Source organism: Anolis sagrei, chromosome 5, assembly GCF_037176765.1.
Source record: "Anolis sagrei isolate rAnoSag1 chromosome 5, rAnoSag1.mat, whole genome shotgun sequence".
Classification (NCBI taxonomy): Eukaryota; Metazoa; Chordata; class Lepidosauria; order Squamata; family Dactyloidae; genus Anolis; species Anolis sagrei.
In genome coordinates this window covers 85,126,581-85,149,283 of record NC_090025.1, presented here as the reverse complement: position 1 = coordinate 85,149,283, position 22,703 = coordinate 85,126,581, and the positions used below count along the sequence as shown (strand labels likewise).

Here is a 22,703-nt window from a genome sequence, read left to right as displayed (position 1 = left end):
AGGTTCTCTAAACCTACCTAATGATCTGTTCACAATATTCCAGAGCAGAGTTTCTCAAACACTGCTCCTCCAGATGTTTTGGACTTCAGCTCCCACAATTCCTAACAGCTGGTAAATTAGCTGGGATTTTTGGAAGCTGAAGTCCAAAACACCTGGAGGAGCAGAGTTTGAGAAACACTGTTCTAGAGAATCAAGAAACACTAGTATATTGCTTTTATACCCCTAAAATAATCCAGATCTTCCAAAAAATTGTAACTATTATACTGAGTAAAATACTCATGATTTTATTCTCACATTTGCTCATCTGTACATATGCTTCCAGGATTAAATGAACAGTGGGAAAATTCCTGATGTTATTATGATTTAAATTAAATCTAGCTTACTTCCCCCTCTGCCAATTTAATAAATTATTTATCTTTCTTTGTAATTTAGTTTAATATTGTTTATTCTCATAATAGCTAATTAACAATGAGTAATTATGAACTTTTGAACAATATTGTTTCCCCTTTAAGCAAATGAAAGAAAATAGTTTTTTTTTTCATTTCTGGCATTTCTTTCTACAGTACCATGAATTATATTTTGAAGCATCTTAACCCGAGGCAAATGGTTCAAAATTAAACATAACAATAAAAACAATATGAAAAGTAATTATTCTAAGCCTCACACAATGTGCCCAGATCCACACCCTTCATAAATATTGATTTTATGAAGTTTTATACCACTCCTTACTGTATACTGTGCTCCAAATCGAGGTACAAGAGTTGTTTGATTATAACTCCCAAGCCTGAAAATGCTTGGGAATCATGATGAACCAAATCCAACAATATCTGCAGAGCCCCAGGTTCCTCATTTCTACTTTGAATAAGAAGATCCTTTCACCTGGTCATGCTCAGCATTATTTTTTTAAAAAAAAATATTACATTTGGCCCAGCCATAGGTTTTAATGCGTTGTTGTGCTATTGTTAATGTTTACTGCTGTTTTTGTTTATGAGTTGCATATTGTTTTGTATTGCTATTGTTGTTTTTGCTGATGTATTGTGGGCTTGGCCTCATGTAAGCTGCACTGAGTCCCTTGGGGAGATGGTAGCAGGGTACAAATAAAGTATTATTATTATTATTATTATTATTATTATTATTATTGCATACAGCAATGTGATATGAGTACATATCAATTCAATCTATGGGAGTTCCCGGTGGCGCAGTGGGTTAAACCCCTGTGCCGGCAGGACTGGAGACTGACAGGTCGCAGGTTCAAATCCAGGGAGAGGCAGATGAGCTCCCTCTATCAGCTCCAGCTCTTCATGCGGGGACATGAAAGAAGCCTCCCACAAGGATGATAAAAACATCAAATCATCCGGGCGTCCCCTGGGCAACATCCTTGCAGACGGCCAATTCTCTCACACCAGAAGCGGCTTGCAGTTTCTCAAGTCACTCCTGACACGACCAAAAAAGCAAAAACAAAAAAACAAACCAAAATTCAATCTACAATTAGCACTGTCAATTTCAACCACTTGTTTGAGGAAAACAGAGTTCTTACTTTTCTAAGGATTATTGGGTTGCCAAAATTAGAATAAGTCTGAATACCTGATATCCAAGAAATGTCCATGTCTTGGGCAAGCATTGACCAGAACTGTTTTGGACAGCAGAGAATCTGTGCACGGCAGATTTTTCTTGAATTGGTCAATAACTCAGGGGAAACAGTATTTTACGTTGATGCTGTATTTATTTATAACAATCAAAAGCTTCACCTCTGCCCTGACCAGAGTTTTAATAAATAAAATAATTTTCTCTAGGGCAGTGGAAAGTTGAAGAAAAAAGATGCTCTCTTGAGACATAGTTACGTTGCATATAGAGGATCCCAAATTCAGTCTCCAGCAGCTCCCATTACAAGTCCCTTTATAGCCTGCTTGATACATTTGCTAAGCACTTTGAGAAGTTGCTTATACTTGCTTAAAACCTGATGACACAGTTACTGGAATATTTAGAAAGGTATCCAGCATGCCCTCTGGTCAATATTCTTGGTGTCAATTTTAGCTGTTGCAGCCTGATGGTGGACAAGATGGTTGATATGTTCCATTCCACTCAATGCAATCATGATGTGCATTTAATGGGCTGGATAAGGGCCAAAACTTGAAGCTGAATCCTGATAAAACATGAGATTTGTTGAGTGGTGCTTCTGAGATCTGGGAATTGGTATCCTACCTCCCCTGAATGGGTTGAATTTTCTCTGAAAGAGTAGGTATGCAGCTTGGGTCTATCTTTGTTTTTGTCACTGGATGCCCAAGTGGATTTTGTGGCTCAGAATGCTTGGGGCCCTTTGATTGGCTCTCCAGATATAAGGAATAAGTTAGCTAGAGTACTCCATCACTTGTAACTTTCCAATTAGACTACTGCCATGCAATCTACGTGGAGGCCATCTCTGAAGATAAGTCAATAGCTGCAGTGAGTGAAAGTGCAGCAGCTAGACTGCTGACAGAATATATAACCCTGGTTTTAAAGGTCACTCGTAATCAGGTGACTGAATATCCATCTATTTAAAAACATTCAAAACAACTCTGTGAGGTATGTCAAGCTGATAGAGAGTGATTAATTTGAAATAAGTATAGAAGGAAATGTTTCAAGTTTTTGCATTAAAATGTTTTGTGTGTGCAGAATAGAATGAATTTTGCACACATTAATAATAACAATAACAATAATAATAATAATAATAATAATAATAATAATACTTTATTTATACCCTACTCCATCTCCCCCAGGGGGACTCAGTGTGAGACCATGCCCAAAATACAGTAACACAATATAACACAAAAGCATAATAAAACCAGAAATAAAATACATAAAATGCAAAACCAATACAATAAATGAACAGCAAAAGCAAATCAAATACTAAAACACAAAGGATTAGGCTGGGCAGGGCCAAACTCAATGATAAAAATTTTAAAATGCTGGGATATAGGACAATATAAATTATCGGGAGGAGGATCTGGGGATAAGGAAGGATTTAATTGCACGAACCATAAAATAAAGTGGTTCTGAGGTCATTTTATGCAAAGTTTGGTCAGGGAGTATCTTACATTCAATCACTGAAGGCACATTGGAATAACCAGGATTTTAGGTTCCTCCTGAAGATTGCCAGCATGGGGGCTTGCCTAATGTCTCTGGGGAGTGAGTTCCAGAGCTGGGGGGGGGGGCACCACAGAGAAGGCCCTCTCTCTCATCCCCACAAGTCGCACTTGCGATGCAGGCGGGAGCGAGAGAAGGGCCTCTCTGGAAGATTGAAGAGGTCGTGTGGGTTCGTAGATAGAAATGTGGTTGCGCAGGTCCCAAACCATTCAGGGCTTTGTAGGTCAAAACTTGCACCTTGAATTGGGCCTGGAAAATAAACGGCAGCTCTCTGTAAGTCGCACCAGTTAAAAATCTGGCTGCCACCCGTTGGACCAATTGGAGTTTCCGGGCTGTCTTCAAGGGCAGCCCCACGTAGAATGCATTGCAATAGTCCAATCTAGAGGTAACTAAGGCATGGACCATCATGGCCAGATTCATTCTATTCTGCACACACAAAATGTTTTAATGCAAAAACTTGAAATCTAGGAGGACAACCAACCTGCATTTCTGTGATTTAAGGGGAGTGCAACCCCATCATTCTGCGTAAACTATTTTTGTACAATTTTAGAAGAAATACTTCACAAAAACTGCAAAAACACTTTAAAAAAATTCCAGAAATAAATCACCCCATGAAAAGCATTTTAAATTGTTCATTTTTGCAAGCAAGAATGAAATAATCAAAGAGTTACATCCCTGCATTCAATGCCTCCTACATTCTAACTACAACACCCCACTGACATAGTATATTTCCACAGAAAGTCATGACTGCCATCTCACCTGAAGTCATTATAGAAAGACAAACTGATTTTGCCCTTTAAAATGTGTATTGTTCTGCATATCACAAGAAAGGTGAGATGGTATTTTCAAACCAAATACTTTCCCCATTATATCTCGTGTAGTAAAATCTATACCATATATTTGCACTATCATGATATACACCTCTTCCTTTACAGTAGCCAACTAACTGACAATCAATCAGGAAACTGTTCAGCATTATGAGATTTGAATATTTTTACGAAGGGAAAAAAGAGAATCTGACACCAAGATATTATTTTTAGCAGTAGCTCCATGCTAGCTGGAATTTTTCTCATAATGTGGATTATTGTGCTACAGGTAACATTAAGAAAAACAATTGCATAAGCTATTTATGTCCCAAAAAAGAGTTACATACCTGATCAATTACCCATGGGCTGTAGAAATGTCCATTTTCAGATGGCTGCCACCAGCGCAGACGGGTAGAGGCAGAGCGAGCTTTTAAGGGGATTTCAAGGGCAATGTACCGTCCTACGTTGCTAGAATTGCTGAAGAGAAATTCTTGAAGAAGGTTCCAAGTGAGACCCCCATTAAGAGAATACTGTAGCAATACAGGTTGGCTTCTGGGATCTGGCACTGCTTTACCACACCCGAGCCTCATGAAGAATTGCACAAACCTAAAGTGTTAGAAGAGTTACAGTAATAGATTAATAACTGGAACAAATTATCGGTAACATCAATACAGTTATCAATCAAAAGAACCTTCAGGAAAATGTTATCCATAACTGCTGTAACGAATAATATTGAATTAGAGTATCATCATCATTCTGAGTATGGAAAGCAAAGATTCCATTGTTATGTGGCTCCCTTTTAAAGGTCAGAATATTAAGTAATTTACTCTTATGATTATTATGTATTTGCTCTATTCACCAAACCCACATCATAGAGTGGAACAAAACGACTTATTTATCCTTTAGGCATTTGCATAGAATCAATAAATAGATGGATATGTTTATATAATGCAAATCCCCCTATATTTAATCCTCAGTTGAAAAGTCAGTCTTAGCTCAGAGCTCAGATTATAAAAGGCAAAAACTCAGCCTTAGGCTACAATCATTTTTACTGCCATAAGAAAGAAAGAGAGAAAATAATCACAGTCACTCAAGTTTTCCAGGATTCATGATCTGCAAAATAGCGATTTGCAAAACACAAAAAGTGATAATAATGTTATGCCTTTAATGTTACTAAAGCATTCCTGAACCAGGAAGTTGGAATTTTATTGCAATAAAGACACAGTCGAATGCAATAAAGACACAGGCCAATGATAAACATTCAATACATGAACAACACAAGTGTGGATACTGAGAATGTATGTTAGCCAGGGTTTTCTAACTAGGTTTAATGTTGGTTTCTTTGTCAAACTGGATCCTTGGTTAGTTTTAACATATTTGACATTTGTCTCATGGTATATTTCCAAATTGGTCCTCAGGGTTGATCAAGCTTCCTTGTTGTAGCACAGCGTGATAGTAACGTTACTACCACTGGTAGAAGGGAGAAGAGGGCTACGCAGGTGTTGGAGGAGGAGCAGCAGCGAAAGTGGATTAGAGACATATTCATGGCTCCAACTGATTCTGAGTCCTTCAAGGGTTTCTCAGATTGTGAAATGGGGGAAGGAGAGGAAAACAGGGGAGTTAAGCGGGCTATTCAAGAACAAGAATCAGATGAGGAGATCCAAAGGAAGCGTATCCGTGATATACTTAGCGCTCCAACAAAAGATGAAGACTTTGTGGATTTTGAAAGGAGTGATGGAAATGGGAGTGACGATGGGGAGGAAGATGCTTTAGACTGGACCCGTGTGCAGGAGATTAGGGACATCTGTAATCAGCCTACATCCAGTGATGACTTTGAGGGGTTAGCAGAGGACTGGCAATCTGGGAACACTTGGGAAGACCTAAGTCTTGAAAGATGCTGGCAAAGGTGGAGAGATGGGAGGCATTGCTCAGCTGCAGGGAATGGAGCAGCTGAAATTGATGATGAAAGGGTGGGAAGCAGTTCATCCTCTGATGAGGAGTTATAGGATATAAGTTAGCTTGGTTTCAATGGGTCTTTGCAGAAGACAAAGTGTTTTATTGGGTTTGGATCTTTGTTACTGCCATTACTCTCAAGTTTGGGTCCTTGGACTACAGATTTCTGGGTTTCCGTGACTTCTGGCTGGAACTCCATAAGTGCTGACTTCAACTTCCCCTTTGACTCTGGACTGTGTTTTGATGACGACTTCGCTTTTTGGACTGCTTCATCTCATTTTGGACATGCCTGGACTTTGGACTGTTTTTGGACTTCGACTTTGCATGCTCCCACCTTGTTTTCTTGTGCTTTTTGGACCTTTTGAATTTCAAGCAGATTGCTGTAATTTTTTGTTATCCCAAATTATACTCCGGTATAATCCAGATTATATTTAAATTGAGTTTTTTGCTTAGCGGTTGCTATAGACTCTTAGTTTGTGATAGAGACACTGAGTTAAGTGTCTCTAAGCCTTTTTTGTGTTTAATAAACCTTTGTTTGGACCTTTTATACTGTGTTTGGCATTCTTGAGGCTTCTGGGTCTTGACATTCCTACTGTTCTGGTACAAAGTTACAAATAATGTTATCAAAACTCTTATCACTTTGAAAACAATGAAACATGCCAATGAAGTGAATGATTTCTTTTTAAATAACTAGCTGAAGAATTCTGGGAATATTTGTTTCTATTACTGTGTGTCTGCAGACATTTTACAAAGAAATGGAGAGAAAGAAAGTATAAAACTATAGCAGGTTTTTCAAAGAGAGTTGGTGATGATGGAGGTAAATGTCCAGATGTTGCCTGTCAAATAAGTCAATGAATGAAGTCTTCAAGGATATTGTTTGTTAGTTCTTATCACTACCGTGCACACGCTTTTCCACACAGCATGGATAGTATCAAGCACCCCATTCCAAAGAAATCTATTATGATTGAAGTAAAACAACATTGGGAAGCCATGTGGAGCAGCCTGTCTTTTGGGAATACGCTAGTTTTACTGCAAGAAAGCCCAGGAAAACTGTCCACAGTATTTTCACAGTATGTCCAAGAAGAAAGGTGACCATGTCTCTTTCCATGCTCATTGTTAAAAAATTACAAAGTTTTCTGTACAAATATGAGTCTAAAACTAAATTTCTGTAGAGAGCCAAAGCCACAGTTTAGTACCAAATACCATGTGTATAGTGTCACTTGAAATAAAAAAGCCTTTGTGAATTGTTTGCATTATGTTTTTTTGTTGTTGTTCATTCGTTCAGTCGTCTCCGACTCTTCGTGACCTCATGGACCAGCCCACGCCAGAGCTCCCTGTCGGCCGTTACCACCCCCAGCTCCCTCAAGGTCAGTCCAGTCACTTCAAGGATGCCATCCATCCATCTTGTCCTTGGTCGGCCCCTCTTCCTTTTGCCTTCCACTTTCCCCAGCATAATTGTCTTCTCTAGGCTTTCCTGTCTCCTCATGATGTGACCAAAGTACTTCAACTTTGTCTCTAGTATCTTTCCCTCCAGTGAGCATTATGTTTTTAACTGCGTACATATTATATGAAGGTCAATATTGTTAACTATTTGATCAAGTGTATAATGAAAGTGTATAATGAATGTATAAGTGTTCAATGAAAAAACAAAACAAAATTTAAGAAACACATACTTAGTTTGAGCCTATACATGAAATTTCTCATCATTTAAACATATTTCACATTCATCCTCACATATTTTTAGATTTGACGAGCATAAGCTTTGCATTCAATAGATCCCAAGTTCTGACTGTGACATCCTAGATATCAAGCTTGGGAAAGCCAATTGTTTGAATTTTTGGAGATCTGCTGCCAGGCAGAGCAAAAATACAAACAAAAATACTAGGCTACAAGACTCAGTGGTCTAACAGTGGAAGGCAAGTAGGAATTGAAGGGAAATTAATCATTATTCATTTTCAAGCTGAAAAATGAGTTTGCATGAAAACTGTGGGCATTGAATGGCCAAAAATAACTCTTTTTTCAATGCAACCCCCGGTTGGTTTACAGAAAGAGGGAACTGGCCCGTAGTGCTGGTGTGCCCCTGCTTTATCAGCACCGGCAAAACAAAGCGAGGGCCATGTGCAGCTGATCCAGGTGCAGGCCGGAGCAAACTCAATTGGCTGCCTGGCCAAAAAGCACAAGGTGTGGGGGCTCCTGGGAAAGAGAACCCCAAAGAGAGGATGACTGGTGAGGTTTGCCAGCCATCGCAACCTCCTTGCCTGGTAAGTCAGGCAGGGCATTACTAGTAGTACCTTTTTGGAAAAATATCTGAGCTGGTCATTGACTGTGATAAAGTATTTTTTAAAGTATCAATTAGTGTTTATTCATCAAAGTCAAAAGCAATACCATTTATGTATACATCAGAATGTATACTTAAAAGTGTTAATACAAAGATACTTAACTGAATAAACCATTTCATGACATGGCACTGAATGTATGGCAGTAGTTAAAAGGGGGGAAATAATAATAATAATATAAATAAATAAATTTTATTTATACTCCGCTACCATCTCCCCCAACGGGGACTCGGAGAGGCTTACATGGGGCCAAGCCTGAGCAACAGATTATAATTCAAAAAAATACAAAATTACAATAAAATAAACAATATAACATTAAAGTATAAAACATCAAAGCATATAAACAATATACATAGAACATAAAAACCGAACATAAAGACATAAAATGATTTAAAAACTCCAGGTGAGATAAAGGGGTAAAACTAATTGTAGGGAGAACTCATGGAGAGACAGGATAATAAACCTAAGTACAAGGGGGGGGGGGGGAACTCCTGGGACAAGAACGCTGAGGGAGCAATAGCATGAAGTTGTGTGACTACTCTCCGAAGACGCAACGGCAGAGCCAGGTCTTGAGACTCTTTTTAAAGGTTTCTAAAGTAGGGGGATTTGCAGAGCAGAGTGTATAATTAGCCTGACATGATGGCGTGAAACAGAATCACCCCATTTTTCACCTGATAACCCAAAGAACAGAAACATCGTAATAAAGTAAATTTGAACTTGAATTGGAAAGGTATGTTTCGAGAACCAATGTTTTTGTGTGAAAAATTGGGGGTTTCTTTACACAACCCTCCATAATTTTTTTACAAACAGAGAAACAGTATCTCCAGAAACACATCTGGGGATTCTGTACCAAAATAATGTATTTTTGCACATAACACAAATCTTGAATTAAAAATGTGTTTTTGAAAAGAGTTTTGTGTGTGTAAAAAGTGTTTTTGCACAAGATTTCATGATTTTTCACATACAAAACCTGTGTAAAAATTGTGCTGAAATATTGTCTCCCACAACTGGCAGAAAATTACAGATGTTATTAATCCTTGAACAGTAAGACAAAATAATCAAAACATAGGCAATTAATCTAGCAACACTTCAAAAAACATTTCATAATTGAGATATTGAGGTCACCAAAATGTTTCTTTATTTAACCAACATCCAAACCTTGCCCTCTTTGGTTGGCAATGAAGGTTATGAGAAACACAGGAGAAGAGGCAGCCCTTCTCAGTCTGAAACAAATATGCTGAGTATGAAATATTGGTTGGGATTTTGAGACACAATCAAGCTACAGCAAAACAAGAGGCATACCTGGCTGTCTTGGTTCTTTGCCTATGTACTATCTGATTTGTCTTGATTCAGATTGGACGCTTGCCTTCATGCATGTCCAAAAATGGGTAATTACCATCATTGTACAAGTACAACTTGCTACATACTAGGACAATTAACTATTATAAAAAAATAAAAATTTCTGCAAAATCAAAATTTTACTAAGTTTTTAAAAATAGTATCTATGGCGGTGTTTCTCAAGCACTTAATTTAAATGGATTCAGTGGAATTCCACTGTGGTTTGGTATGATTCCTTTTAATGTTGCCTCCTCATGCAAAAGCCACATTTTGTAGATGTTTCTCCCATGTCTCTAATGCCCAGCTTTGCTATGTTGCTCAGCATGCTTGAGTGACTGTGTTACCTTGATCCAATATTCTGGAATCACTGACCTAGATCAACACAGGAGTAGAACTAACTGAAACAGTCAAGACATTTTCCATATATTGTAAGTGCTATATAACTGGGGCTAGTTCACTAACTACATTACAACTATCTTCCATTCCGGTTTTGCTACACATTATATGCCTAGTTGTCCCTGATTATGGTAGTATGTTTTCTCTTCTTTTGTATCAAGTCATGTTCCTTTGCTTAGTGTCTCTAAACCACTGAAAACATACAATCATAGAATTGCTAGGTTGTGAAGATATGAAAAAGGGTAACTTTCTCCAACTCTTTGGCAATGAAGGAATCCACAGTAAAGAATCCTGACATATAATACATATAAATTTAGAAACATTCCACCATGAGAATGACTTTAAATCAATTATGACATTATAAGAGGATTATTCTATGCTTTGTTATCAAATGTTGTTAATTTCAGAATTTCTCTGAAAAATCTCATTACTCCAGGAATATTTATTTTTTGTGTTTCTGTATCTCTAAGAAAGAATTCTTCTTGTTTTGACGTGGGTAACATGAAAATGCAATGTAAGTGTTCACATGACATTATGTTTTTTGCAGTGGTTCATCTTAGAGTCATGGCTTATTGTTTCTCTGGTGAAATGAAATACGTATAAATTAAGCCCCATAGCACGAGATGTGAGTATGCCATAAAAAGACTCAATTTTAAGCCTTTAATGTTAATAATACCAGTTCAAAAGAGACAGAGTACATTAAAATGTAATTTCCATAGAGTGTTTAATCAGTTTTTCATTGCAAAATACTCACGGCGAGTTAATACACAAGTTGATGGAAAATAGAACCTTCAAAAAGGTCAAAAGATGGAAGTATGATTGTCAGCCATCCAGTGATTAGTAAACAATAATTTAATTTCAAACTCACTTGGGTTCTTTTGCTAGCTGAATGTTTTAGGCACATATCATCTTGCATTAAATATGTTTCAGGGAGATCCAAATAGATAAAATGTTATTTTTAATTTTTAAAAAGTGCCCTTTAAAAAATAACTTGGCTCCAATTAACTAATGACAGCTTGATTAGAATCTGCCAATGAAAGGTTGTAAACAAATGGATGCAATTCAAGACAATTTTCAGACACTACAGATCCAGAATGATGAATGAAGAGTTGCCCTGGCAATGTACATTGCAGCTTCACAAAAGGTTTACTATGAAGCTGCCTGCTTATAGAGCAGTTAGAATGAGATTAATATGCTATTTGTGTCCTAGACAATCTAGCATCCTAATCTTACAGTCCACTTTTTGCTGTAGTACAAAGATTTGTCAGAAATGACAGGTTATGGATCACAGGAATGGCACAAACCATGTTAATGCCTGAGGCCAAAAAACAAACAAACAAACAAACAAACAAACAAACAGAAACCAAAACCAATAACCTGAAGCAAAACCCCAAACCTACAAAGCACTACATAGCCCATGTAGACTCAAAACTTATAATATAAGAAATATATATATTTAAAATAATATAAGAAATATTTCTTGGGGTTTATTATCCTGCCCAACTGTAGGCTTCCTTTTACAGCATTTTATATTATCCAGCGAATGCCCATTGCTGTAAAATTCTCAGATTTAAATGAATTACTATCCTTACAGTACTGGCTAAAAGTATAGAATTAGAACTTGTAGCCTATTCTTGGCTTTCAAAATTCCATCACAACCAACTGTACTTGGTTTATTTGGGATAGCATATAAAAAGTCAATACACATGGTATTCGACATGCCAACAGTAGGCAAATTACCCTTTCAGTACCGCTCTGAATGAACAGGGTTTATTTCATTTTGGATATGACTCAGTCCCAGATTTATTCTAGCTCTCACGCTAAAAGTGGGGAACCTCTTTCTGATTGTTCAAATTTAAAAAGTTTTGGGGATCCATTTAAGAGTTGGGCCAAGTGGGACTAAAAATTCAAACAAACCAAAATTTAAAATGCTTGTTTCCAATAGCAATTATTTTATATCAGGTATATAAACATTGTAGAATGGGGAAAAATCCATGCAAAGCCTGGGAAGCCATGGGGAACAGGGCACAGCAGACAGAAAACCATTAAGGACCAGACTGGGATCAAAGAAAGGTCAGATTTGGCTTTTAATAATAAACTTTATTTATATTCCACTCTATCTCCCCAAAGGGACTCAGGGCGGATTCCAAACATAAAAGGCAAACATTCAAAGCCCAAATACAACAACAATACATCCATATTAACAAAATTGATACAACCCAACACATAAATACAAATTATAACTTAACAAACTAAAATTAAATAAAAACCACAGCCTGTTATAACAGACATAAGACAAAACATCAAACATCAAATGGAAACAATAATTTCCTGATTAATCATTGCTCAAGATATCTATTGGGCTGGTGGGGTGAGCAGGGCATGGATACGGATGGCACCTATTAATCAGAGGTATATTGGTAGTATTACCAACTACTATTCCTTCTCCTCCTAAGCCAGTGAACAAAGGTATGTCTTCAGCTGTTTTTGAAGCTGGGGAGGGAGGGGCCATCTTTAACTCCTTAGGAAGGGAGTTCCATAGGTGGGGGGCAGCCACGGAGAAGGCCCTTTCTCTCCCCACCAGCCGTGCTTGGGATGGGGTGGAACTGAGAGGAGGACCTCCTCCAATGACCGCAGTGTCCAGGTTGGTCTGTGGAGGGAGATGCTGTTTGTCTATACTCTTAACCCACAGATGAGTCTATACATATTCATCTCATATATGGAAAGCATATAATATCATTTTTTTCAACAAAGGACATTTACTTTCTCAGTCTTAAATTATAAACAAGAAGAAAATATTACCTAGCTTGTGACAGATCCAGATCTCGTGTCATCAGCATGCGCAATCCTTCCTCATTAAAGAAAAGATTGTTTCCTCCAGACAAGATCCCACATTTCCTGGATGGTTTCCCACCACTCACCAGCAAAAATCTATCAGATTCTAACTGACCTGTGTGCAAGAAACAATTATTTTGGGTTTATTCTATAACATTTCTGCCTGAATGATTAGACATAACATGAACAGATATTAGTAACACACTTCTCAACTGTAATATCAAATGCCTAAGTATCAAATGTAGTCCTTTAATTCAGATCAGGTAGGAGTCAGAACATAGTATCTAGCTCAAGTGTCAATTTGAAGATGCCCTCTTTCTCCATGTATTGTGTATTATTGTGAGATTCAAATGCCTTTCTTTTGCAGTTGTACATTGGAAAGAAATATACAATATTATGACATGTAGGCCTTTGGTTGACACCTTGTTCCACCACTAACAAGGGGCCTATTGGGTGACCACAATCAGAGATACAGGGTGGATTCTAAAAGAAACTTTATAAATAGGATTAGGGAATCCTTTTTGATGGAATGCTTGAAAGCCTGATGAAGGGCAGCAGCTGGGGCTGAATTAGTGTTGGTTTCGACTTGTTCCCATTGCTGAAGAGTCTAGCATGAGCAGTTTGTGTGGTCATATTTTGTTGAATACTAGGATGTTTACTGTATAATCTGAATGGAATGCTAATTAAGTACGAAATTTCACATTAAGACCTAATGTTCAAGGTACCTTTTTTGTAAGTGTAAATACAGAACAAACACCCCTCACAAAAATACGATTTCCATTGTCCAGTAAAAGCACACAGAAAGTACTCTCCAGTATATTTGAACTGCTCATTTTCTGACATTTCTGAAAAAAAAATCTTTCTCTTTTCAGCCCCTGACAGGTTCTAACAAATCTGCCTGGAGGAGAATGGTCCATCTATTTGCTTGCTGATATTAAAACATCAATTACCATACATCAAGGGAACCACTGGCTGCATAGGGAAGCTGATGAGGAAACACAACATACAAACCACCTACAGACCCACCAAGAAAATCCAACAAATGCTACGTTCAGCAAAGGACAAGAGGGATCCTCTCACTTCTGCAGGAGTCTACCGTATTCCATGCACCTGTGGACAAGTCTACATAGGGACCACCAAACGCAGCATCACCGAGACACGCATCAAGGAACATGAAAGGCAATGCAGACTACTTCAGTCAGAGAAGTCAGCCATAGCAGAGCACCTGATGAACCAACCTGGATACAGCATATTATTTGAGAACACAGAAGTGCTGGACTACTCTCACAACCACCATGTCAGACGACACAGAGAAGCCATTGAAATCCACAAGCATGTGGACAATTTCAACAGAAAGGAAGAAACCATGAAAATGAACAATACTGGCTACCAGTATTAAAAAACTCAAAAATTACAACAGCAAAACAACAGAGAGTAAACAATCAGGCACATCAAATCACTCTCAACAAAAGATTCCCCCCAGGCACTTCCAAGCCATTAAATGCTAATCAAGGTGGTCAGTTGAAACATTCACACCTAGCTGCAGCAGACAAAAATCCTTTGTCCCACCCTCGTCATTCCACAGATATATAAACCAATTTTCCTACTTCCAACAGACCTCACTACCTCTGAGGATGCCTGCCATAAATGCAGGTGAAACATCAGGAGAAAATGCCTCTAGAACATGGTCATATAGCCCGGAAGAACCTACAACAACCCAAAACATCAATTGCTGCAGAAGAGGAACTGGTACCTGGTAAGCATGGGAAGGGAACGGACTTGTACAGGATGCTGAACTGACAGAATAAGATTAAGATGGAGAGTGCCTCTTTGAATTTAATGTGAGACTAATATTAAGAAAAGAGGCAATTTGGTATGGATAAGACCATATTTCCTAATGGTGCAAAAGCAGAAAATAGATTGTCAATTAGGATACCTTCAAAATCATCCTTGAGAAAATCAGGGTTCTTGGTACTGATTTTACAGGTTGGTCCAGAATAGCCAGGATCACAGATGCATTTTGTCCCATTGACACAACTGCCATGTCCATTACACATTTCCTCACACTGTGGGCCTATATATACATTGTCAATAGCCCAGGTTACAGGTTGAGAACCAGTTGGATAAAATCCCTGGTACCATCTGAATCTCACCAATCTGAAAGAAAATAGTATAAAATTGGTTAGCTGCAATTTTATTGTAATGTGTATATATAAATTGTCCTGATGATTATTTGCTATAAACATGTTCGCAAGGAAATATAAATAATCATACCCCCCGATATTGAAACTGCATAACAAATGTTGGCTGAAAATGAACAAAGTTATGCAAGGAACAACAAAAAGCCCTAATCTCTTCCCATGACATTTGAAAGCATAGGTGTAAAACAGAGTTATTACACAAATTCAGCCCACGAAACTCCCCAAACAAAACCAATTAAGTGAGCTGAATTCAATTTACCATATCCTTTCCCATATCATCTAATCCCATGCCACTAAGGGAAGACACAAGAAATAACTATTTGTCCTATGCAGTTGTAGTTTTCACAATTAGCTTAAGCACAGTTAATGTAAGACAGTTGCAGTGGGATTGAGGATCTTGTCTGATTTCACAGCAAACAGATTTTGACTCAGTGTGGCTTCTGGGAGAGAATGAAGTAGTAGGAAAATTAATTATTCTACATTCACACTAGGGAGTTCATCCCTCGGTCTTTGGGCCTCCATGCACTTAGAAAATGGAGCCCCAAAGAAGTCCCACAGAGGCCACCACATGATGTGAGGACACTTCTGGTGGGACTTCATGGTGCTCTGTTTCCTAGGGACATTGAAAGGGAGCCCTAAAATCGTCTTCAGAAGTTCGATGTTACTATTGGGACTCAGCCTGTGTGTGAACCTAAGCCTGAATCTCTGATTGTATTGCCTAATGTTGATGCCAACGTTGATGTTAATGTTGATGGACCTAATTTGGATAGTGAGGCTGAAGTGATCAATGATGACGAGGCTCAAGATGGAGACACTTTGGGCAGTAAAAATCCTACAGGCTTTGATTTAGAGGCTTCAAGGGAAAAGTCAAGTTTTCATGAGAAAGTTTCTGTCAGAGTGAGAGAAGAAAATTCACTCCCTTTTCCTCCTTGCCTGAGCTTGCAAGATAACTTGACACCTGGTCGGGTCAACGATAATAGCTGCAGTTTGGAGATAAGCCAGAACCACAGGGAGGCACAATGTTTATGTAGGTCCGAGAGAATCCAACAACTGAAACCAAAGATTAGAGTTAGCCGGAATCAGTTTCTGGGATTTAAGAATGCACGTGAGGGAGATTTCCTCAGATTAAGCATAGTTTAGAATCAAGTACAAACCTCCTGGGTTTTCCAGTTTCCAGTGGTCTGGTCTCTAAGGGAATTTCTGGCTTCAAGTGAGATTAGCAAGGGCTAATCTGTTCATGGATTTCTACTGAGAGTTTTCTGGACATAACTGCTTTGGATTTCCTGCAAGATTTCTGGACATTGCTGTTTGCTGTTTCATTTTGGCCTTTTTACCTGTGGACTTCATTCTATTTTATATTCATCATTCAATAAAAAGGATTGCATTTTTCCTAAACCAAGGTGTGGTGTATTAATGACAAGAGGGCCCTGTCTCCTGATCTGGAGTGCAACAGTTACCCGACTCCAAGCAGCAGAATTCGGGGAATAGTAGGGAGAAGATGGGGGAATGCATGGTAAGCACATAGGATGGCTGGCCATCCCTGAAGAGTGGAAAGATGGGAGGGAATGGTGTAAGACAGTTCCCTTTATTTTCCCTGGTTTCCCTTTGCCTGTCTGATGAGGTCCTAGAAGACAGTCAAAGAGTAAACAGGAAAGCAAGCAAGCAAAAAATAATTATTAAACAACTCACCAAGAAATCTGTGGTATCTGTATGATTTTGATATATTATATGTCACAGACTGTTTCCTATCCGAAACTCTTTCCCAGAAGCATTGCTCAAAGGTTGGGAAAAACTATTGACAATCAAATAGCAGAGATGCAGAGCTAAAGGTTTTCACTCATTTAGGGGTTGATGATAACCAAAGGTGCATGTTCATATTTAAAAATTAAACCTTTTGTTTAATTATTCAAGAAATGTTTTTTTTTTTTTCAGATTTTGTTCCAGTTTTTCACATAAGATCAAATTGGCTGCTTTACTTTGCTCCTAAAGATGAGGCCACAAGCCCAATGGGAATGGTTTCTCTTGTTGCAGTTTCAAAGCTACTTATCACGATATACTTTAAAGATACAGGGTGCTTTCCATTAATTTTCTCAGCTGTCTAAAATAGATTATGAGTTTCCTGGTTGAGTAGTATTATGGACCACAGTTGAATTTTTTTTTGTCGTGTCAGGAGTGATGGCAAGTCGCTCCTGGTGTGAGAGAATTGGCCGTCTGCAAGGACATTGCCCAGGGGACGCCTGGATGATTTGATGTTTTTATCATCCTTGTGTCCCTGCATGAGGAGCTGGAGCTGATAGAGGGAGCTCATCCACCTCGCCCCAGTTTTGAACCTGCGACCTGTCGGTCTTCAGTCCTGCCGGCACAGGGGTTTAACCCACTGTGCCACCGGGGGCTCCACAGTTGAGATGAACCTTTGGCTTCCAGAAGGGTTTAGTTTAGTAATTCACCATATGTCTCTGAATTATACTGACATTTGGACATCACAGCTCCATGGCATTTTAAATATGACAACTGCTTAGTGATATTGTCCCATATGTATTATTTATTTATTTTCATGCATTTCTACCCCATCCTTCTCCCCCCAAAGGGGACTCATTAAGCATAGATTAAAACCAGATCCTATAAGACATTTTTGAGTTCGCTTATATATTTTATTTTAATGAAGAGTTAGAACCTACAACATAATGTTGCAGCATGAAATTCTAATATTCCCTTTTCTTGTCAGTGATCCATACCTTGAGCCAGGATACTCCATTCTACTCTTGTTTCCACATCTTTCCCACCAATAGTGGCCGCTGAGCATATTCAAGTTTCATTGGGTTGTTTTGAGGTCTTCCCCCCCACCACCAAGGGTCCCCTCTGCCCCATTTTTGCAAATTTTGCATTCTTCCCAACCTATTATTTATGAATGGGGGCATCTGGGCTACATAAACCACAGCACTAACGTCTTATTGTTATAAATATAGTAGGTAACATTCAGGATAGTTATAAAATCTCTTTTTCTGAAAAGAGAAAAAAAATGAAATAAAATCCAAAAACTATAAAATGAAGTAAAGCAACTTATGGTAAAGTTATGCATGCTCAAGAATCCCAACGAAACTGGGAGAAGTCTCTTTTTGAAATCAGTGCTGTAAAAATAAAAAATAGCATTACTTTTCTCTATCATAATATCAGTACAACTATTGAAAATGCTCTGTTCTTTTTGACAGTGGTTACTCAGGGAAAAAGTGTTCTCCAATAGTTCTTAATTCATGAGAAGGTTCAAATGGGAGTTCAGATGGGAGAAAGGGAATAAGTGTTATACACATCCTACAATGTACTACTGCTAATAACATGGGTTTTGTAGCAGTTGACATTTCCAAGCTGTCTTCTACAATTGACAGTTACCGAAGCATGTACAAAATTGGCTATATCCTTAAATTACAGTTTCATTCTGTTCTCATGAAAGTGGATAGTAGTTTTTTTTATCCGTATTTAATGTCAAATCTGACTCCCAAGCATGTTTCATTTCTTTGGAGTTGCCAGATTTAGCCTCTTTTAATACTCAATATAATTTTGATGCCTGTCCTTTTAAAGAAAATGTTACATATGCTATCAAATATAGCTAGAACTCTAGGTAGGCTTTCCATTCTACACAATTTAGCCCGAAAGGCATTTATGTATTTGCATTAATTGCAGCCATTGTGGTTTTTCAGGTTCTAATTTGATTTTAAATTGGTCAGATCATATAAGTTTATCCTTTGGAAATAAATTGATTATTCCGTACAATCCTCTTTCTTTCTATCCCTTAAACTGATTATATTTCTCTTCCTGCCATTTTATTGGAAAAAGCCTACCTTACAGTTCAAATGAGAGAGAACACACTAAAAGATATAAATAAATGGTATTATTATCCACTCAAGAATGAATACTGTAGTATCAAAATTATCCTGAAGAGGATGTAGAGTATTAGGAGATTGGAACCATGTCCAAAGATACTAAAGTTTTGGAAAGGGATCTTAACTTGGATAAGTCAAATAACAGGAGAAAAAGTCTACTTTAGAAGGGATTGCTGCTCATATCCTGATTTGAAGACAAAAATGAAAATCTACTAAAAAAGACTGTATGGTATTTCTGGTATGCACTACAAGGATAGATATAGCCAAAGTATGAAAGAATTAGAGAATTTATTGATAAAGAATTGGTTAAACAGAATGGCTTTATCTAAAAAATTAACATTCATAGATATAGGAGGTAGTTTTATCTTAAAAAATAACATACAAAGTAAGATTAGAGAGAGGAGAAATAAAAAAAAGAATTTGTTTGAGCTTATATGGAAATCATTTATCAGATTTATGTGCCAAAGCAATAGGAAATTTAAACCACCTTTAGATCAGGTGAGATTTTGGATAAATGACTAGGGGAAGATATGACTGGTACTAATAAAATAAAAAACAGACTCCCTCCCTTTTAAATCCATTAATTTTGATATACTCTTGTCTTGATGTTCTGGAAATGATGCCCTTGTGGGGTTTTAGAGTTTTAAAGTATTGAAGTTTTAGAGTTTTAAAGTTTTAAATCTCTCAACCCTTAGACCTGATGTGTTTGTGCGGGACTGTGTCCCTCTTCTCATGAGCTGGTCATTGACAGTAATAAAGGGAATTTGAATTTGAACTTGAACTTGAGGCTAATTTATTAGTAGGAGGATTCACAGTGAAGTAGTTTGTTAACGTCTGTGACTTGGAGGGGAGAAGGAGAGTGAATGTGATAAGGCAAGGCTGTAGATTGCGATTTGTTGTAGGGATATTATTTATATTGTAGAAATATATATCTATATATATACATGCTAATAAATATAAATATATAATTAATAGAATGATAAAAATATATACAAATGGAAGTGGATAGTAATTCAAACCTCATAGGTTTGACTTACGGTGCATCTACACTGTAGAATTAATACCGTTTGAGATCACTTTAACTGCCACAACTCAATGCGATGGAATCCTGTGAGTTTTAATTTTATAAGGTCTTTAGCCTTATCTGTCAAACTGTGATAGTGCCTCACCAAACTACAATTCCCATGCTTCCATAGTAATGAGCTGCGGCAGTTAAAGTGGTGTCAAACTACATTAAGTATACAATGTAGGTGCACCTTAAGTTCCATTGAGATTAACGGCACTTTATTAGAGTAATGGGATCTGATTTAGGTTGTTATGTGTGTTCTGAACACTTAATCTTGAAGCATACTGCAGTGAAATTAGTGTAATTTACTTTCAAATAACTATACTTACCACAACGATGTCTGCATGTGTGAAGCCATTGAATTGTGTTCTAACCAGTAATACAAAAAAAAAAAAGTATACAGAGAGATAAAAGCTAAGTGAACATTCAGACAATTACTTACCCACATAAGTGTAGCTTTCCAAAGTGTATGACCTCTCTTCTCCAGCCCTGGGTTGTTCCAGCATAATACGTGCTGCTTGGATGATGCTCAGTAGAGCAGAGAGAACTGAGGTAACTACTGCTACTATAACATAAAGGAAGAAGCAGGTGCCAGGTTGCCCCCAAATCTCGTGAGAATTCAAGTTTCACTGGGTCAGCAGATGAACTATCCGTGGTGCATCCAATATTAATCTGAAACAGAATAAAATAAAACCCCAAAGGCTGCATGGTCCAAATGTATGGTTGTTTAACCACTAGTTAACTATAAAAGATTGTTTTGTCAGTATGAGATTCAGAAATGATGTGACTCCAGAACATATATTCCCTTCCTCCCAATCATGGGTTGCTACAAGTCAGTGAAATAGTATCATATATTCTACAACAACAGAAAAGAAAGAGAAAATTGTGTAGGATTTCTTTGTGTATTTCTATTGGATAGATAGATGATACATGGATAGATAACCAGGGGCCTAAGCAAGAATAATCAAAAGATATTATAATGTTCTAATGTTAGACAAGAACTAACCACTGCATAATCTGAACCACTAGCAATCTTTTTTTTTTGTGAAATCTTGGGTAATAGTTAAAATGCCAAAGGACTAGGAAAACCCAAATATTGTCCCTTTCTTTAAAAAAGATAAAAATGAAGAACCAGGAAACTGCAGACCAGCCAATTTGATCTCAGTATCAGTAAAAATATGAAAATTAAAGGGGGAAAGTACATTTAAGCTATTTATTAGATAAATTACTACTTCTAGTAGAAATAAAATAACAAGATCCTTTATCCACTCATGGAGGAACTATAACCTTGTACATTCAGCCCTTCTTACTTTCTAAAGCAGGGGTCCTCAAACTAAGGCCCGCAGGCTGGGTACGGCCCTCCAAGATCATTTACCCGGCCCTCATTCAGGGTCAGCCTAAGTCTGAAACAACTTGAAAGCACACAACAACAACAACAACAATCCTATCTCATCAGCCAAAAGCAGGTCCACATTTCCCATTGAAATACTAATAAGTTTATATTTGTTAAAATTGTTCTTCATTTTAGTTATTGTATTGTTTTAAAGTTTTTTTGCACTACAAATAAGATATGTGCAATGTTTTTTTTAAACATAATCCGGCCCTCCAACAGTTGGGACTGTGATCTGGCCCTCTGTTTAAAAAGTTTGAGGACCCCTGTTCTAAAGTATTCCCTCTACTGATTTACAAAGGGGATAATAACAATACTTCTGAATTCCAAGGAGAAACTGTGATCTATAAATGAGATAGACAGACAGACAGATCTGAACATAAAATCAAACTATTTCTGACTGTAAATAGTGAAAACATAACATTAACTTCCATAATGCAACTTAGTTTCCTAAAACTAGGTCAACTACCTACTGGTATGGCGTCTAAAAGACATGGTGCAGCAGATCTAGTTCTTAGAGTCCAGGAGTGTGGGATGGCAACTTTGGTGCATTATGTATAATAACTCCTTGTTTATCAAGATCTTCCAAGACCTCAGCAGAAGACATTTAATTTTTAAAAACAGCAAAATGCCTTTGCCAGATGCCAAGATGTGCGTGTAGCAGGTCTTACACAGTAAACACAGTGAAGCCTCATTTCTGTCTGAATCTGACCTCAGAGTGATTTGTTGAACAAGCTTTTAATCTATATTTTAAAACAGAAAACAGTTTGCTTGCTATATATTATTAATTAGTTGTCATGCCAAATTGAAATGTGCATGAATACACAGCTAAAGCAAATTTTCTAGGAATGCACACAGTTTCCTTATTAGCAGCTTCTTATAACCACAGAAAAATCTTCTGTGAATATTTTGCGTGTGTTCACTAATATATTTGTGACATGTTTTGAAATAAGCTGCTTTAAATAAGGGAAAGCTGCTGTAGTTGGATGGAACTGCCAATTAAGATCAGGATGGGATGCTGGCTTTCCTCTGTACATATAAGGCATAGAGATACTTATTTATATCATGACATTATCACATTGTACTGTAATTTTTCCCACACTTGTCAATAGCAGTCAGTAATGTGGAAGAGAAAAACGAAAAGCACAGCCATTGGTAAGATTAAAAAAATAGACCTCTTTCCCTTCCATTTTTCTTGATGGCAATTATAATACAAAATAAATTGAAATGTCATGCCCTTCTTAGGTTTTATAACCAATTTCTAGTACATATAAAGCTTATCTTTCGCCTCTTCCTCTATCACAGGCAAGACTTGTGGGAATGAGGGAGAAAGCCTTCTCCGCTGTGGCTCCCCGTCTTTGGAACTCACTACTGGTGAGAT

General features: G+C 37.6%; 1 protein-coding gene across 4 annotated transcripts in view; it reads right to left on the bottom strand.

Annotated features, from left to right (window-relative positions):
- The window catches only part of RELN (reelin), a 375,263-nt gene that overhangs the window by 55,936 nt on the left and 296,624 nt on the right, over positions 1–22,703 (bottom strand). For all 4 annotated transcript variants that reach the window (XM_067468825.1, XM_060778339.2, XM_060778338.2 and 1 more), the window contains exons 41-44: positions 20,375–20,604; positions 14,724–14,944; positions 12,755–12,902; positions 4,277–4,535 (exon numbers count right to left, since the gene is read on the bottom strand). In XM_067468825.1, coding sequence (XP_067324926.1) covers positions 4,277–4,535; positions 12,755–12,902; positions 14,724–14,944; positions 20,375–20,604 — 858 coding nt within the window. The remainder of the gene's footprint in view (positions 1–4,276; positions 4,536–12,754; positions 12,903–14,723; positions 14,945–20,374; positions 20,605–22,703) is intronic.